Consider the following 14,333-nt stretch of genomic DNA (forward strand, 5'->3'; position numbering starts at 1 on the left):
AATTCATATTCTATTTGGAATATGTTGACCTATAGTCCTAAAGTTATTAAGATTATCTCAATTGTCAGGATAGAATCAAACCAAACACTGAAAGTTGTTATCCAAATAACATAATGGTGGAGATAACAAAGAATCAAACAACACTATATGATGATTGAATTGGTAGATAAAGTTAGTCTATAAAAGCAGCCAAACATCACCATCACAACAAGTTCTATGGTTTTTACAAAATTTAGTTGTTCACCTACACCATATGATGATTGAATTGGGAGATGAGGTAAGTCTATTAAACCAGCCAAACATCACCATCACAACAAGTTCTATGGTTTTTAACAAAATTTAGTTGTTCACTCACACCACGCTAAGAACATTAACATTTATAAAAAGGATGTCGTGTTCGTGTTTGAGTAATTTTCGATAAGGAGCACTCTAAGATGATTGAATGGTGTATTTTACAAGCCGTTGGTATAAACCTTTTTCCTTTTATAAAAATCCAAGACTTCCTCCCTTCCTTTTAAGGTTTTGCACCTCTCTCTCTCTCTCTCTCTCTCTCTCTCACACACACACACGCCCTTTCTATTGGTTGCTTAGTCGAGAGCATCCTAAGGTTTTGCTTTTTCTCTAACTCACCCTTTCTATCACCTATTTTTGGCTGCTTAGTTGGAGCACCATAAGGTTCTGCCTTGGCCTTCTTATATCGTATGGTGCAAAGCTTGAATCTATTTCAAGCTTTAGAAAGTGTTGAGAATTTTTTACTCAACAACCCAAAGCTCAAGTAGCGTCATAAATTATAAAAAGGAGATCTCAATATTGATTTTTTTGATAAAAGAATAAATAAGAGCCACAAAAATCAACAAAAAAGTAACTACAAAAATGTTAGTATAAGTTTTTATATAATATAGATTATGATCAATATAGTTATTATTTTAAATAATATTATTATTGTTTTTTATTAATTTATAAAGACAATGATGATTGAGATTGAAAATGACGAAGAATATTAGCAAGATGTTGATACAAGTCAGAATGATGAGCACGAGAAAACAATTAACTACAATGATAATTATAATTAATACTCTCTACATACTCGGAGTGGGAAACACTTGAATGGAAAGTCCTAAATTTAAACTACTTTATTTAAACACGTTTACTTGTTCATTTTAAACTTCTTGTTCTTAATTATTTCATTATTTAGCTATGTTGTCTATTATTGAGTGCTTATATGGCTTTTTATGATGTTGCATTGATGTTTTTTATTACTCTAAAATATTTTATTAGGAAGCTCAAATATTTTAATGTTATTTATTAATGGATATAAAGAAGAATTGCTCTCAAATGCTTTATTTTACCTGTTTTAAATTAATTTAATTGCTTAATTTACAGGCTTACACCTCACCTCCTGAAAAGTAAATGCCTTAATACCCGATAATACAATTTCAAACATTTGGCTTCTGAAATTTTTTTGTAGTTGAATATAGTGTAGGCAATAATAAGAAATTGGTACTTTTTGAGAGACGAGTTGAAACTCAAGCTTCACATAACTTTAGGTATGAAGATATGAATATTTTCACAATGTAAATATGATTTTCATAACAATGTTACTTGTTCAATGCATTGTTATCCCAATAACTAAAATTTTTGCATTGTAAATAATATTTGAAGCCAAGAGCACGACATTGCATAGTGTCTCCCCTGCATGGGTTTGAGGGCACTGCCCCTTGAAAAAAATTTTGTGTGCAACATCTCAGCACCTAGCCAAAAGCGTCCCAACGCTGATCGACACCCTAACATCCTAAAGACAGCGCCCAGTACATATTCAAAACGAAATAGCAAGCCACTATAGCGCTCAGATGCAGCACCCCTTTGGAGCGTCGCAGCACCCCCAGCGCACTATCGTGGCACACCAACCCCAGCAACCGACTTTGGGTCATTTTCACTTAAAATTTTGGTTTTGCAGATGGAGGGGCATGGGGTTTCGATATTCACTTGTGCGAGGGAGACAAAGGGAGTGTTCTTGAGTTCCAAAAGTGCAGGAAAGCTTGAGTATAGCGTCGTTTATATGATTCTTCTCATTTTTTTGCCATAGAGGTCTTTTTTTTTTTTTGTAACTCTATGATTTTTTCTTATTCTCGGGTTTTTTCACGTTAAATATGATTTTTTTCTATGTTTTCTAGTTTTGTGTGCTTAGATTCAAAGTTTTGCTTCAGGTCTCTAGAATCTATTTTCGTGATTTAATAACATCCCGCCCAACAAATCCAACCAAATGGCAAAATGCAGTAGTTTCATGGATCTATGAATTTTTGAATTTAATAAGTCCAATTTTGTCTTAGATTCAGCCTAAATCTAGATTTTCTGAATCCAAGGGACGAGTGAATTCATGGATTTATGGATTCGGGGATTACTAATGGAGTGTTTGGTGGCATAGTTTTAATAGGATTTAGGCACGGATTTAAGGTAATCCAAAAAAACATCAAACAAATGAAAATTAAATCCAAGCTCTTTTAAATCAAAATTTATAAGGTTTTGTCTATGTTTCTCGCACTCCAATTTCTTTTACTGCGTAAATCGAGATTTACTAAATCCGATTGCAGGGCAGGGATTTAAGATATTTACTCCGTCATAGCTCTCAAGCTCTATCTAAGTCACACGGGGCTTGATGGATACAGATTTACTGGATTTGATAAGTCCTATTTAACATAAAAGCGGGTTGCAGAAAACTAACGTTAAATCCTGCTTGCAGCCACACGGCAACTACAAAGATGCAAATGCCGCTCCGAAAAATCAAACAGGATATTACCGCGCCCTCTACGTCGCCATTGAGGGTGTGAGAAACGATGAGGCCGTGAAAGGACCGGGGCCCGGGGCTAAGCCCAGCAGCGACCATATCATGGATGACGTCTGCCGCGCCGGCTGAGTCGAGGCTCCTGGCTCGATCCATCAACTCCTCCATAAAATTGAATCTCAAGCCCTTCTCCACAGTTGAGGAGGGAGAAGGATCTTCCGGTCTTGGCTGCCTACCCTTTCTTCGTCCCTTCCTCTCTGCAACTGCGGCGGTAGAGGTGACCGCGGTTGGCCGTTGAACAATAAAGACGGGAGGGGACAGAAAAGGGAATCGCACCGGCGATAGTAGGGACAGCGCCATAAGACCCGAGTTTCCGACGAGTAGGCTGACGGAGGGGATGAGGGGTACAGGGTTTTAGGTTTCCGGTTGAGGAGTTGGGTTTGGGCGGGACTCAGCCTATCGAATGCGATTTTGGAGATTGGGTTGTAAGCTCAATTATTTATAAATTAAGCTCTTCATAAAAATATAATAAAATAAGTGACTTTATGATAAGTAACAAAAGTGGACTAGGGCTTATAATACTATGCCCATGGCAATTGTTAGTTCATGCTAAATAATCAATTGGTGTCTATCTAAGCTCGCATTCCTCGTACTAACATCCCTTTTGTAGGTTGTATTGACTCCTCTAATTGGCATCTCTTTCAATTTATTAAATAGTTCTTATTGATGCACCTCGAGCCAAAAAACATGATATGATTGTGATTTTAATTCAGTAAAGCTGTCAAATTATCTTAATGTTAGCAATTATGTGTAGACACAAATAAGTCATTCAATATGTATTCATATTAGTATCATCACTATGCAAACAACTTAAACTTCATAAAACGCCAAATATAAGGATTTGTAGATCTTCCTATATTATTTGATGTTGTGCCAATTGTTGAGCCACCTACGATTACAATAATAATAATAATTAACTGAGTTGACACTTGCCCATTGATCACATATTAGAGTGAGACCTCTCACTCTTAAATGATAACACCAGCTTTTACAACATTGAAAAAATCCATTGTCTGCCATCTCATGTCTCGATGTGCATAATTATTTGTATAACCAATAGGTTCCATACTTGTTGGTTTGTGCCTTTTAAATCCATATTTGTTGGATCCATTTCATGAGACTTATTTGCATAACCAACAAGTCTCAACGAGGAAGCGAGGAATGATGTCCTTAGTCAAATTCCAGTCTACTACTATTAATTTTTAGTTTGGAATGTTGATTAAAATTGTGTTTTATCTAACAACTACTCCTAAATGTGAATGTTAAATCTAAGGATATTAATTATTCCTAAATGTAAATTTTAATTCTAAAAATAACCCTTTTTGAATGAGTTGGTTTGGAGAACTTTAAGATGTTAAAAACTATTATTCTTTTGTAACGAATTGGATAATGTAAGGGAATGAGACACGTTAAATATTGTATGTGTCAAATATGAGCAATTTTAATTCTCTACTCTAATTCAGATTCAGTGTTATAGAAAATCATTGATCATTGGCTAAACTTAGGTTTAGTCCCTAAATCTGTGGCTAGGCTAGGAGGATATTGGCTCTCACTTCCCTTCTCTTAAAGGCTAACTCTCGCTTTTGTTTTTAAACACTAAGATCGAATTGGAGATTTTTAGTATGTCACCCTAGAAATCTCTAATTCTACACCCATCAATGTATATTTTCCTATTTATTTGCACTTAATCCCATGAATGAAATACTCTTTCATGGACTTAAATGTGATACTTACTCTATCGTAAAACTCATACTCCATTTCCTGGATCATATGTTTCACAGCATATTTTAACTGTTTCACAGGTTTCACAGCATATTTTAACAATTCAATTGACCAGATTGAAAAGTAAATTAAGAGCAGAGTTGAAAAACCATCATAATTTATAATTAAAATTTTTTCTAGCATGCATCTCAATATCCTAAACATGAATCATACTCATTGCAAAAGAAAAATAAAGGGAAAATAACGACATAATCTTCTTTTGCCACTATTTCAAAAAAAAAAATAGTAAGAAAAACACATCACAAAGCACGAAGAAAACACAACCAAAAAACTTCATTAAATCAAAGTAAATCCACTAGATAAGTGTTTACAAAATCATAAGATAATGAAGAACACAATATTTAGTTTTTTTCCCTTGAAAGAAAGATGAAAATCTCTCCCACAAAGTCTCCCGCTGATCCATGCAATGCTAGAACCTTTCCTTACAGATACTCCCAAAATCCCATCAACAATCTCTCCAAAAAGATAGAAATCTACATTTTTTCTCCTATTCTAAGATCTCTAAACATTCTCCACATTTTCCCACCCACACGAACCACTTTTTCTAACATAAAAGCACCCTATTATAGTTTAGGGGCGAATTTCTCAAGAGATGCCTCAAGCAACTTTTAAAAAAGCTTCCAAATACATTAAATCTTCTAGAAATTCGCCGAAGGTCGTGTCCAAACTGTCTTGGGCCCTATCGTCATCGTTTTCTGCGCTCTGGCGTTGTCGGCGCCGGTTCCAGCGTTGTCGGCCCCGGTTCTGGCGCCGTCGGCGCCCACCCTGCGCAGCTCCACCATTTTGCTTCGTTTTGCCCCATTTTAACTTCATTTCGTCACTCTGTTTTGCCTCATTTCAATTGCGTTGCGTTCCTAACAGATAGACCTACAAATAAGCATAAAAAACAACCTTCCTTTAAAGTGTGATTTCATTCAAAAAAGTGTGAGAAGTGTAAAAAATATTAAGCATAGAAAGGCATATCAAAATGTGTCAAAACAGACTTTTCTTTCTTGCTCGTTTTTGCCTTGCTTGTTTTTGCTCCAAATTGCATCATTTTTTGCTTTTTTTTTTCCAAAACTCCATTTCTTGTCCCTGAAATCAAAAATATACAAAATGCATTCCTTTAAAGTGTAATATCATTAAAAATTATTAAAATTGAGCATAAAATATATATATAAATGTAGTCATTTTTTAGGCATATCAAAATCCCCCAAATTTAAACGTTAATTGTCCTCAAGTAACACTTTTACTATATAAAAATATAACTTTTGACACAGATTTTAACTTCTAAATTTCTATAATTTGGTCTACTAAATATAATAGCACAACTTAAGAAAATTTTTTAACAACTTAAGTTAAACTAAAAGTGTAAGAATACTTTAGTAGTCAAGTTTAAGATTTTTTATTCTCCATTCATTTCAAGAAGAATTATAATTTGTCATATTAAAGTCACTTAGAGTATCCATATGAAAAGAACTTCATGAGATCTTTACTAGTAAGAATGCTAACACTCAAATACAAATTTAGAAAATGTAATAAAACCTTCTTCCTCAAGTTGATTCAAGTGAAGCCAATTTTTTATTAGACATCTCATCAAGCTTCTCCACACATACTTTTCTTTTCTTTTTCTTTTTCTTTTCTTTTTTTTTTCTTTTAGGATCATTTTTAATCCATTTTTTTTTTGTTTTTTAGGTGAGGATTAATATATCTAGATAGCATTTAATAGTTTTGAACTTCATTATCCTCTTCTTAAAGTTAAAAATTTTTCACATTCCTTCACTTTATAAATTCATATTAGCTTTGAATATTTTTCATAAAGCCTCATTTTTTTCTTCTTACATGAAACTCTAAGATCCTTAATACTTCAAAAATATAATTTCCTTTACTTTAAATAGAAAAAGCATAGGCTTATTCTTTCGTACCAAATATCTTAACTCTAGAATCAACCTTCATTATTGAAAACTTTTACTTAAGTCTACTACATATTTAGAAACACAAATATAGTTATCAAAAGTTAGTCTCTAATAAGGTCATGTTAAATTAAAATATTAAAATATAGCTGATTGAGGACAAATAAAATTTAGTTTCATTCTTTTAAGGAAATTTTTCTTCCCCCCAAACTTAAAATTTAAAATATTTGGCAATCAATTCCATAAAATTTAGCTTGAAGAAAAAGTAAAAGTTGAATCTACTAACTACTACAACATCCTATCAAATTCATATACATTCATAATCAGGATAAAATGAATGTAGGAGAAAATAAATCTAGCCTAAAACATGCATGCAATAATACTAAACTAAAAGGAATTATACTTAGCTTTAAAATCTATTTTTCATCCTACCCCCAAACTTGATTTTTAACATGTATAGTATTTAGTGCAAAAAATAAAAGTACGAAGAAAAACAATTTAGAAATTTTATCTACCAAAAATATCTATCAAAAATATCTACAATTATTTATCAGGATAAAAAACATGTAGCAGAAAGTAAATCTAAACTAAACATGTCAGAATGAAATTAACTAAACAAAAGTCTAACTAGCATAACATGTATCAGCATTGGAATATAAAAATGTTCTTCATGTCCTATATATTATTGTAACACAAACACAAACACACATAATAAATGAGGCCAATTCTTTCTTTAACTCATCACATCTCGCTAACTTACTTCCAATTTCTAACAGAATCACTACACAAGTATATTGGGTACTTATAAATGATTTTATATATTCTAATCCCAATGATAAGATTATCCCTGACATATTGGCTCTCGAGCACCAACACTAGGCATCACCATATCCCAATAATTAAGCACCTCTAGTAGTTATAAACATAGTGTAAATTCATCCTCATGTCTCTCATCAAATAGGTTAGCTACTCCTACCAAATGAAAATAAGGTCAAAGAAAGAAAGTATCAAAATTGAGATGGAATTGTCACTGATAAATTCATAATATATCTTCTAAAACTCACGTCCAGGTTAGACCCAAATTGTAGTGAACTCGTCAATCCAACTACTACAAGAGAAAATACATGTCTAACCATAATAAGAAGTTAAAGAATCATCTCCCTCGTGACACATACAAATATCAAATCAAAGCACTACCAATCTAAGCATCCATCAATCATCAATCAAAATGATCAATCTACACTAAAGCAAACACAATACAACACTAACAATCATGACTCTTAAGCATACTAAATCAAACCACACTGATAACTATTGGTTGCCTCCCATAAAGCGGTTGGTTTAACGCCGCTAGCCCGACAAATGATTCCATATGTATCAAAATTCCAATTAAGTAATCCTTGATCAATCACCCAATCATTTCCAAATCCATCACCCAATCATTTCCAGATCCAGGGATTTCTACAAAGTCCTTGAATTTAAAATTTTCTTTCAGCTCTTCCTTTTCAGATTGATTCATATCCTTGTTCCTCATATTTATTTCTAGATCCAATATTCTTTTAGTGGTTTTCTCAATTTTCATATTAATATCATCCTTAAATTTTATAATAAATGGATCTTTATAAGATACTTCATGATCTCCCAAATTTTGGATAAGATTCTCTTTAGATAATTTAGATTCTGGATCAAATTCTTCTAGGTTACTCTTGTTTTTCAATTTTTCCCCTTGGTACTGAGTAAATGGTATAGGTGGTCTTTCTATATTTATCTTAGTTGAGGAAATAGGTTTTTCTAATTCAGTAGGAATTTTTTTCATTGGTCCTTCAACATCCTTATCCTCATTTCTAAACTCAAAGTTCTTTTGAAACATAACCTCGAATTCTCTTTTAAATATTTGTTTGATAATTTTAAATTACTCATCATTCATCTGCTTAGGGTTTATTTCAAAATCACTAGGTAGAATCTCTGGGGGGTTATTGTTAATTGCATTAATAATCTGCTATAGCATCAGAATCTCATTCATTTTGTTTGTATACTATAGAATATGTCATTCAGTGATTTTAAATAACTATTTCATAGAAGATCTTTTACTGATTTCATCATTCAATTCATGTTCATCTTGTGATTAAGTCAAATATGAAGATGTAAAGACTAGTGGCGTAGATGAATTCTCTAAATAGATAAGCTTTAAAATTGTCAGGGGTATATTCATTTTAAGTTCATGAGATTTTTCAAGAGATGGAATTAAAAGTTTACTATTTTTGGTAACGTCCATCATTTCACACCTTTCCTGAGCACACATACAGTCTTCTTTAAACAAGATTTTAGACTCATCATGAAAGTCCATTTCGATCTCATCTGTTAAATTGCTCTCAAAACTTTTTTGAAAATGGTCTTTACTTAGATAATCAAATTCATCCATCCAAAAACAATCATTATCTTTTCTCTCAGCTGGATACTTCATATTCTTTAACACATCAAAAGTGGTTTCTTGGTCATTAATATTCATAATCAACTTTCATTTTTGCACATCAATCATAGCTTGTCTAGTAACAAGAAAAGATATCCCCAAAATAATGGGATTTTCTTTATTGTTGTTTTTTGTGTTTCATTTATATCTAATACAATAAAGTCCATAGGAAAGATAAATTTATCCAAATTAACAAGCACATCTTATGTAACCCCTTTTGAATAAATGATAGATCGATCAGTTAACTGAAGGGTTACAGTTGTGGGAGAAATAGCAGTTAAACCTAACATTCTAAATATAGATAGAGGCATCACATTAACGCTCGCTCCTAAATCACATAAAGCTTTTTCACATAATCTTTCTCCAAATACACAATGAATTGTTAAGCTAGAAGGATCTTTAAGTTTCTTAGGATGGTTTTTCTGAAATATAGTGTTGCACTCCTCACTTAGTGCAACTTTCTTGTAATCCCCAAATTTCCTTTTCTTTTTTAATCTCCTTTATAAATTTTGCATAACTTGACATTTGTTCCAAAGCTTCAGCGAAAGGAATATTTATCGTTAACTTCTTAAGTACATCCATGAACTTTGAAAAATTGTTTATCCAACTCATGTTGTCTAAGTCTTTAAGGAAAGGGAGGTGGTGGTCTTTCTAAATTGAATTTAGTTGGAGATATTAATTTTTCTAGATCCTTAGAAACATGCTCTTTGGGTTTTTTATTTTTCTTTGTTTCTCTCACAACTCATTTCTCTTTTCTGACCACATCCTCTATCTCTCTTCCACTTCTTAATTGGACAACTTTTATTTTTTCATTATTGTTCTCTTTAAGATTGATCTAAGTGTTGCTACGAACTGTTCCTTGGGGTTTGTTCCTTGGGGTCTATTGCTAAGTGAATTAGTAATTTGTCCAAGTTGATTCTCTATGTTTCTAATTTCTCTATATTTCTAATTTTAGCATTTTGACTTTGCAACTGGTTTCCCATTTGCAATACCACATCTTCTATAGACATCTTCTTATTCTTAAATTGTCGATCATTGTTAGAGTCTAGTGAATATGAATGTCTATAATTTGTGTTCCCTTGTTCCCCTGATTATTCCAACTTCCATTAGAATTTGCATGATTATTTTCACATTGTTGGTTTCCACCCCAAGTTGTGTGATTCCGGTTAAAATTAGGATAGTTCTTCCAACCTGGGTTCTAAAAGTTAGAATACGAGTTGTTTATGGTATTTAAAGTCTCATATAATAAGTTAGAATCAATCATTTGCCCTAATGAACTTTCCTCACTTACTGGAGTAAATTGAGGCTGGTTCATTCCAAATTGGTCCAACTTTCTTGATATTGCAGCAACCTGAGATGCAAGAATTGCAATCGCATCTATATCATGAACACTAGCTATGTTTTTAGGATTTATCCTTGTAGAGAATCATTGAAATTCATCTGTAGTTCTTTCTTCGATTAACACATATGCTTCATTAAAGGGTTTTGACATTAATGATCCACCAACAGTAGTGTCAATTATAAACTTAAGGGATTCCACTAACCCATTATAAAAAGTTTGAATAATTAACCAATCGGGCAAAACATGGTGTGACCACTTTCTTAGGAGTTCCTTAAATCTTTCCTAAGCTTCGTATATTGATTCCCCTTTATGCTGACAAAATAAGATAATATCGTTTCTAAGTTTAGTAGTCCTTAAAGGTGAAAAATACTAAGTTAGGAATTTATGCGTTAAATCCTCCTAATTTTTAATAGAGTCGGGTGCTAATGAGTATAACAATATTTTAGCCTTATCCCGTAGTGAGAAAGGAAAAAGCCATAGTCTAACAACATCGTCTCACATGCTATTATAACGAAATATAGCACAAAATTCTAGAAAACTGGATAAGTGTAAATAGGGATCCTCCGAAGAAGTTTACCCAAACTGGTTATTCTGTGCCAGTTGGATAATATCTGGATTTATTTATTTTAAATGAGTCAACTTCTACGATAGGGGTTTGTATATTTGAGTGAATTTCATCTGTCGTAGGATTTATATAATCCCTCAAAGATTTATGATGATTTTTTAAGTTATTATTTTGAATGTTTTCCATTTTCATTTCTAGTTCTCCAAGTCCTTTCTGTTTTTTGATTTTTTTTCTTTTTTTCTAACTCAGGATCATAAGGCACAAGTCCTTCGGATCTTATATTTTGCACACGCAAAACAACAAACAATACATTAACAATTAAACAAATAAAATAAAAGATATATTCAACACAACAAAATATTTTCACAAATACCTTATTTTTTACACAAAAAATTTTTTCACGACACTTTTCCATACAAAAAAAACTTTACACACAAAAATAGTTTTTACGATACTACAAATTACTTCAACTAAAATTCTCCTAAAGTTCTTATTGAAGCTTCTCCAACAATGACGTCAAAAACTTGATACACCTCTAGGGTGTGTTATTTTTTTGCGTGTTTTATGTCAATTCAATTCCCCTGAGATAGTGCCAAAAACTTGACCCAATCCGTAATTACGCAATAATTTATCTTTCAAAAGACGACCAAAAACTTGACTGAATTTATATTTAGGGGCTAATATGTAAAATTGAAATGTTATAAAATATAGAAAATAGTTCACACACTATAGTAGCTACACAAGTGCACATATCGCTTCAAGTAATATAGGACTTTCAGATTAAGCACCGAATATCAATCCCACAACTATCGATCCCACAACGAAGCAAGGAAAGATGTCCTTAGTCAAATTCCAGTCCACTACTATTAGTCCTTAGTTTGAAATCTCGATTATAATGATATTTTATCTAGTAACTACTCCTAAATGAGAATGTTAAATGTACAGATATTAACTATTTCTAAATATAAATATTAATTCTAAAGATAACCCTTTTTAGATGAGTTGGTTTGGAGAACTTTAAGATGTTAAAAACTACTATTTTTATGTAGTGAATTGGATAATGTAAATGAATGAGATACATTAAATATTGTATGTGCCAAATATGAGCAATTTTAATTCTCTACCTTGATTCAGTGTTATAGAAAATCATTGGCTAATCTTAGGTTTAGTCTCTAAATCAGTGGCTAGGCTAAGAGGATACTGACTCTCACTTCCCTTTCCCTAAAGGCTAACTCTCGCTTTAGTTTTTAAACACTAAGATCCAATTGGGAATTTTTAGTCTGTCATCCTAGAAATCTCTAATTCTACACCCAATAAAGTATATTTCTCTATTTATTTGCACTTAATATCATGAACAAAATACTCTTTCATAGACTTAAATGTGATTTTTACTCTGTTGTAGAACTCATACTTCATTTCCCTGATCATATGTTTCACAACATATTTTAACAATTCAATTGGTTAAATCGAAAAGTAAATTAAGAGCGGAGTTGAAAAAACATCACAATTTATAATTAAAACTTCTTATAGCATGCATTCCAATGTCCTAAACATGAATCCTACTCATTATAAAAGAAAATTAAAAGAAAAATAACGGCATAATCTTCTTATGCCACTATTTACAAAAAAAGAAGAAAGAGTAAGAGAAACATACTACAAAGCACGAAGAAAATACAATGAAAAACTTTATTAAATCAAAGCAAATTCACTAAATAAGTGTTTAAAAAATCATAAGATAATGAAGAATACAAATTACTTAATTTTTGCCCTTTGGAAGAAAGAAGAAAATCTCTCCCACAAAGTCTCTCGCGGATCCATGCAATGTTAAAACTTTCCCTTACAAATTCTCTCAAAATTCCCTCACCAATCTCTCCAAAAAGATAGAAATCTACATTTTTTTATTATTATAAGATCTTTAAACATTCTCCACATTTTTTCACTCACACACACCACTTTTTCTGACATAAAAACACCCTAGTATAGTGTAGGGACGAATTTCTTAAGAGATGCTTCAAGCAACCTTCAAAAAAGCGTCCAAATAAATTGAATCTTCTAGAAATTTGCCCAGGATCGCGTCTAAACAGTCTCAAGCGCTGTCGGTGTCATTTTGGGTGTTGTCGGCACCGTTTTGGCTTCGTTTTCTGCACTCTGACGTTGTCGATGCCGGTTCTGGCGCCGTAGGGGCCCACCCTGCGCAGCTCCCCCATTTTGCTTACCCACCACAGCTCCACCATTTTGCTTTGTTTGGCTCCGTTTTAGCTTCGTTTCATCCCGTTTCAGTTGCGTTGCATTCCTAACAGATAGAACTACAAAATAAGCATAAAAATAAACTTTTTTAAAAGTATAATTTCATTCAAAAATGTGTGAAAAATGTAAAAGAGATTAAGCATAGAAAGACATATCGAAATGTGTCAAAACATAATTTTCTTTCTTGCTCGTTTTTGTTTTAATTTGGACCATTTTTGCTTCTTTTTCTCCAAAACTCAATTTCTTGTCCCTAAAATAAAAAAAATATACAAAATATCTTCCTTTAAAGTGTAATATCATTAAAAATTATTAAAATTGAGCATAAAATATATATGAAAAAGTAGTCATTTTTTAGGCGTATCAATTATAGATGGGCTATAAATGTGTCGAGACGTGCCTAAGTAGATCCATTTTATGTAACATCCTTGCATAAATAAATGATTCTAAACATAAAATTATAATAAATAAAAAAATAAAAAGGATTATAAACCTGACAACTCACGCCTTTATGAATCCATTATGTAGAATCTTTGAAAAATTGAAACGATGACTCATTCCTTGTAGCATCCTGTCATAACTCAAAGGCTGCAAGATAATCAATATGTATTTTTTCAAACTTGAAACATCTTAAGAAATGCTAATAGTTTCTCTAAAAATAACTCATTTGTCTTTTCAAATACCCTGACATAACTACTACACTATATCAAAGAAATTCAATGAATGCTAATAAAAAAAATATATATCATTCTAACCTTATAATGTCACAAAAGTAGAATATTATGACAACATTTTCTAGTTAAATTTACTTGACAGTAATTATTGACCAAACTAACAATGAAATTTAAATTATTATTTTTTTACAAACATATTATCAAAAATTTTATGGAATAATAAATAAATCAACATTCCATTGATGATTTTGAATAAGATGACAATTTATCTCATTCTTTGACCAAATTGACTTTCTTTCACACCCTCGCTTTCTTGCTCCCTATCTCAATTTGATCTAAGAATGATATAGATTATCATCTTATTCAAAATTATCAATGGATTGTTAATAGATTGATTTTCTTTCACACCCTTACTTTCGTGCTCCCTATCCATGTCAGTCTCATTACTGCTCCCCCTCCATTCTCCCTTACTCCTTTACTTGATTTATTTCCATTCTCTCTCCCTTGCTCCCTAACAACACC

At 32.1% G+C, this 14,333-nt stretch overlaps 1 protein-coding gene across 4 annotated transcripts in view; it reads right to left on the minus strand.

Annotated features, from left to right (window-relative positions):
* LOC110032198 overlaps positions 1 to 3,241 on the minus strand; it is a 67,700-nt gene extending 64,459 nt beyond the window's left edge. For all 4 annotated transcript variants that reach the window (XM_020735746.1, XM_020735748.1, XM_020735747.1 and 1 more), the window contains exon 1: positions 2,798 to 3,241. In XM_020735746.1, the coding sequence (XP_020591405.1) occupies positions 2,798 to 3,142 (345 nt within the window). In that variant the 5' untranslated portion in view covers positions 3,143 to 3,241. The remainder of the gene's footprint in view (positions 1 to 2,797) is intronic.
* Between the last annotated feature and the right edge of the window lie 11,092 nt (positions 3,242 to 14,333).

This window comes from Phalaenopsis equestris, unplaced genomic scaffold (assembly GCF_001263595.1).
Source record: "Phalaenopsis equestris unplaced genomic scaffold, ASM126359v1 Scaffold000885, whole genome shotgun sequence".
Classification (NCBI taxonomy): Eukaryota; Viridiplantae; Streptophyta; class Magnoliopsida; order Asparagales; family Orchidaceae; genus Phalaenopsis; species Phalaenopsis equestris.